Source organism: Tupaia chinensis, unplaced genomic scaffold, assembly GCF_000334495.1.
Source record: "Tupaia chinensis unplaced genomic scaffold, TupChi_1.0 Scaffold144255_1, whole genome shotgun sequence".
Taxonomy (NCBI): Eukaryota; Metazoa; Chordata; class Mammalia; order Scandentia; family Tupaiidae; genus Tupaia; species Tupaia belangeri.
The window spans coordinates 861,440-866,887 of record NW_006204113.1 but is presented as its reverse complement, the minus strand read 5'-3'; the positions used below and the strand labels follow the sequence as shown (position 1 = coordinate 866,887).

The 5,448-nt window shown below is 49.5% G+C and overlaps 1 protein-coding gene across 2 annotated transcripts in view; it reads left to right on the top strand.

Annotated features, from left to right (window-relative positions):
- FBXW4 (F-box and WD repeat domain containing 4) overlaps positions 1 to 5,448 on the top strand; it is a 72,691-nt gene that overhangs the window by 55,183 nt on the left and 12,060 nt on the right. For both annotated transcript variants that reach the window (XM_006166324.3, XM_027767394.1), the window contains exon 5: positions 2,443 to 2,508. In XM_006166324.3, the coding sequence (XP_006166386.2) occupies positions 2,443 to 2,508 (66 nt within the window). The remainder of the gene's footprint in view (positions 1 to 2,442; positions 2,509 to 5,448) is intronic.

The following is a 5,448-nucleotide window of genomic DNA, read 5'->3' as shown; positions in this document are numbered from 1 at the left end:
AATTAAAATAAGATAAATAAGTAAATAAAATATAACTTTTAAATAAAAGGACCTGAACTGTTAGGTCATCCAGAAAGCCGTGATGTATTTTTCTGTTTTCTATGCAAAAATGACTCACAACGTTCCCAGCAGCCCAATGGAAGCAAATATCCAACTTCCTTTCAGCCTGCCCACGCTCAACTAATCTCCCTGTCACTGTCCTCTCCTCTCCCCCATGTCGTCTTATTTTTTCTTCCTCAACTGGAGCCTAGATCTCCTAATTCTCCCGGTATCTTTCTTGATGTCAGGGCTTCGATGTCTGCTTCTTCAGCCTGATGACAGTCCCTCGATGCCAGGTTCGCCCGAGGTAGGCCAAGGAGCACAAAGGTAGATGAGGCTCCAGCAAGGTCTGGGGCAGGAGAAGTTAGAGAAGGCTAGCGTCTGGAGAGGGCTCCTGGTCCAGGAGTTGCGTTTATGGCGTTGGCGTGACTTTTAGACCCTCTAGCTACGAGTGTGTCCCCGTGTGAGCATGTGTACGTGAATGCGTTTGCGCTGACTTTACTTTTAGGTACCGTTGGTCTTTCTCGTGGCTTACCTGGAAGTGGTATTAGGGACAGCAGTGTGTGACTGTGCCCTGTCATTCAGATTTGGGTGTCCGGCTCGTGGCTGCTGGCAGTCCGGGGTTGAGAGGAAGCCAGGCCGAGAGGGCATGCCCTGGGGTGGAAAAGCACACACCTGCCCTGCGACTCTGATGGCAAACCAGGGCTTGTCCGGTGCCTGCCCTAACACAGGCCACTGCGGGCCAGCTGTCACCCCAGCCAAAGCCATGCTGGGGGTCAGAGAGCACAGGTGCTGGGCAGGGCCAGGGCAGAGGGGCTGACATGTCATTACTGTGCCCCCTCCCCCTCACAAGGCGTGTAGTGACAGGGCCCTCCCTGCCCCGGAGCTCCGGAGCACTGCTCTCGCTCTCACCTGCTGTTCCGGTTTTCAAGCCCCAGTTTCCGGAAGGCTCCCCCCACTCCCCTCCCCCAGCTCCTGCCAAATCCTCTAACAAAAGGGTGGTCCAGCTCGCGGGCTCAAGTTCTAGTCCACGATCCGCCCTATGGCCTCCGTCTCACTGCAGGGACCCTTTCAGCTGGGCCGGTGCCTCTTAAACCAAATTACACAGAGGGACTGTGCTGAGATTCGGGGGGCTAAGAGACACTCGGGGAAGCGTGGTCAGCTTGCCTTCTCTGGCATTGTTGGTCACTGTCCTTAGAGGACACGCCAGCTCTCATCCCACTCCTCAAGCCCTGGCTACCCTGCCCCTCAGCCTGCCCCCATCCCCACTCGGCACAGGAGCATATGCCAGGCCACGGATTTACTCACCATTCACGTTTCCCGTCTTCTCAGTGTGGTGCCTTCTCACCTGCCCTGTGCTTACACCGCATTACCAGAACCTCCCCATGCCCCCCGGCCGCAAGGCCTTCAGTAATGCCCACTTCTAACCAGGGCATCACTTTCCAGCCCTCAGCCACCTGTTTCCAGGGAGCCTTTTCTGTGCCATGGCGTTATGCTCCTGTGGTCTGTGCTCCCCTGGCTCTGTGCTCCATGGCTCCGTGCTGCCCCGGCTCTGTGCTGCCCTGGCTTCGTGCTCCATGGCTTTGTGCTCCCCCGGCTCTGTGCTCCCCCGGCTCTGTGCTCCCCTGGCTCTGTGCTGCCCCGGCTCTGTGCCCCCATGGCTCCGTGCTCCCCCAGCTCCGTGCTGCCCCAGCCCTGTGCTCCATGGCTCTGTGCTCCCCCAGCTTTGTGCTGCCCCGGCTGTGTCCCCATGGCTCCATGCTCCCCTGGCTCCATGCTTCCCCCGGCTCCACGCTCCCATAGCTCTGTGCTCCCCCTAGCTCTGTGCTCCATGACTCTGTGCTTCCCTGACTCTCTGCTCCATGATGGCTCCGTGCTCCCCCTAGCTCTATGCTCCATTACTCTGTGCTCCCCTGAATCTGTGCTCCCCCTGGGTCTGTGCTTCCCCTGGCTCTGTGCTTCCCCTGGCTTTGCGCTCCATGACACTGTACCCCTCTGGCTCTGTGCTCCATGGCTCTGTGCTCCCTCAGCTCCATGTACCCCCAGCTTTGTGCTTCCACATGTCTGTGCTCCTAGGGTTCACAGAGCTGAAGCCCAAGGTGCTCGCTCTCCCTTGGGTCAGGGTTGTGCATCTAGAGATCTGTTTTTATGGTGGGCAGAGACCACACGAGCCAGCCTGAGCAGCCTACTCACTGTCCTGACAGGCAGCTGTGGGAGGTGGCAGCCCCTCTGTGCTCCAGCAGTCTTTCTGCCACAACTCCGGTGGCTCTCTTGGCTGCTTCTCTGGCTTGGGCTTAACCTCATGATCCCTGGGGAATGAGTACGGCCTTGCCAATTGTGTAGCCATTTCCGCCACAGGTTCTTACAAGCCAGATCTGACCCTGCTTTTCTTTTGTTTGGCAGCTCTTTTGTGACAGGGACAGCTTGTTGTGGGCACTTCTCACCCTTAAGAATCTGGGACCTCACCAGGTAAGAGATTCCTGAACCCACCATGGCTTCCCACGGGGTGGGGCCAGAGCAGCTGAGGCGGCAACAGAGAGAGGGGGCCGAGCCGGCCCTTGCCTCAGCTGATCCAGGAGGAGGCTGAGGAAGACCCTGCCTGCAGCTCACCAGCAGCTCTGCTGCATGGAATCGTTTGCATTAAGGAGACTATCGAAATAACATGCAAGTAACTTCATACAGAATTTATAACAACAATTTGGATATATGATACTCTTTCTCTGAGAAGTCTGACCATGTGGCTACATAAAGTACTTTCTCTAAAGTAAAGAAATTTTGAAGATGGCCTGCAGACCTATATGGAAATCTTCAAAAAGTTCATGGAAAATGTGTATTATTAAAAAATGGTTAATTTAAAAAAATTTTTTGCACCAAAATAAACTTATACTTCAATTCTATTTTCCATGAACTTTTGGAAAATCATCATATATAAAGAATTATAGGGCCTGGAGGAGGCATGGTGGTTAAGGTGCTGGATGTCACATGGCTTAAAAACATACTGGGTCTGAGTACGCACATGCCCAGAATTCCAAGAGGAGAATGGAGAAGGGATCGTGGCCTGGCCATCCTCCCGAGGGTGATCTCTCATTTCCCTGTCCCTCCGCCTCTGACAAGCACACAAGCTAAAAAAAAAAAAATTATACAGAATAGTTAAAATACATACAGGTTTTATTCACAATTCTCTATTGTGGAAAACTTGACACATTTCCACCTGATTATCTGCCATTCTGTTTGGGTTTTTTAAGTCTTTATTTGGAAATCATTGTAGATTCATAGGTAGTGACAAGAATAGGATAAAAAGGTGGCCATGTGACATCTTACACAATATAGTATAAAATCAAAAGTTGACATTGGTACTCGACATCCTGACGACCACTTACGTGTGTTTCATCTATAATTGTGTAATTGCGGAAGTACCGTATAAATGGAATCATATAGTACGTCATCTTTTTGAGATTGACGGGTTTGCTTGTTTCACTCGGCATAATTCCCTTGAGACCCACAGAAGCTGCCCCATGTATCAATAGCTCACCCACTTTATTGCTGAGGTCCTGGTATGCACGTGCCAAAGTTTCTTTCCCCATTGAGGATGTTTGCGTTTTTAGCTTTCTGACTATTGCAAAGAAAGCTGTTTGGAACATATGTGTACAGGTTTTCGGGTGGGCATATGTTTTCATTTCTCTGAGGTACATGTCAAGGAGTACGATTGCTGGGTTGTTTGGTAAGTGTGTGTTTACTTTTTTAAATCTGCCAAATGATTTTCTGAGAGTACCTTTACCATTCCCATTCCCACCGGCAACGTGTGCGAGATCTGGTTCTTTACACCTGGCCAGCATTTGGCGTTGTCACTGCTTTTTTATCTTAGCTCTGAGTAGGAGTGATATCGCATTGTGGATTTCATCGGAATGTCCCTGATCGCTAATGGCATTGAACGTATTTCCATGTGCTCATTTGCCATCTGCATATCCTCTTTGGGGACGTGTCTGTTCTAGTCTTTTGCCCACTGAATTGTTGGCTTTTGCTACTGTGGAGATTGGAGAGTTCTTTCTATGCTCCCAGTAGTAGTTCTCTGTCGGATAGGTGGTCTGCTGATCTCCTAGTCGGTAGCTTGTCATCGTCATCATCGTTGTCATCTTCTTCGCTAGAGGGATGTTGTGGAGAATGACTCCCCAGTGGAGCGTTTCTCTATTCTGTTGGGATTCTGGGGCAGGCATGTAAACACACGTGGTGTGTATGTCCAGCTGCTGAGGCTGGGACTCAACCTGTGTCCTCACCACGTGGGATCTGGCTCCCTTAACCACCATGTCATGGGACTGGCCCTCTTTTTATACTCCTAACAGAGTCTTCTGTAGAACAAGTTTTACATTTTCATGTAGTCCAAATTATCGACTTTTTCTTTTATTAGTCATTTTTAAAATATATTCATTTATTTATCTATTAGTCTGTTGTGATATTTAAACTGCTGGGTCCAGGACTCGAGTCATGGTTGGCTGTGTGGAAGGTCAGTGCGTTAATCACCATGCCACCTATGATGCTTTTGATTTCAAGTCTAAAAATTCTTCCCCTAGTCCTAGTTTCCCACATTCTGTGTTTTAAATGCTGGAATTTAAACTTTCAGTGGAGATGTATTGGGTTGTTGGAAGAGTCACGATGGCTCTTCCAACAACCCAATAATGACTTTTTCTTTTTTTAGAGAGTTTTGCTATAGGGCACATGTGCTTGTTGGAGAGACAGAGAGAGACAGAAAGTGAGAAAGCACCTCTGGGGGAATGGCCATGCTGCAATCCCTTCTCCTCCATTCTCCCCTCAGGACCTTGGGCACGTATGCACTCGGCGTGAGTTTTAAGTTGCCAGATTAGGACTTGAACTGCAGTCGACTATGTGGGAGTCCAGCAGCATAACTATTGTGCCACCTGCTGGTCCTAACCCAACACTTGCATTGCCTACCACCTACCTTAGTTGCTCTGACTCATCCTTTTCCCTCCATCTCCTCAGAGACTGTTAGCAATATCCTTTTCCCTGAAAAAACCCATTCTTAGTCAATCTTTCCAAAAGATTAATGTATAGCACAAGATTTAAAAAAAAGAATTATTTAGTTTTATTTATTTATTTTTAATTTGTTATAAGGCACATACACTCACCAGAGAGAGAAAGTGAGAAAGTTAGCCGCCGCCAGGTCTGGGACTTGAACCATGGTCGGCCATGTGAGAGTCCAGCACCCTTAATCACAACACCACCTGCTGGCACCAGCACAAAATGTTTTAATTAAACATGTTTTTCCTACAACGTTCTAATGGTCATCCAAGAGCAGGGATAGGAAACTTTCTGTTTCCCAGAACAACACAGGAGTTTTTGGATAGCTCTTAGAGTTGGAATGCCTACTCTCCTCCCCCCCTCCCCACCCCCCCA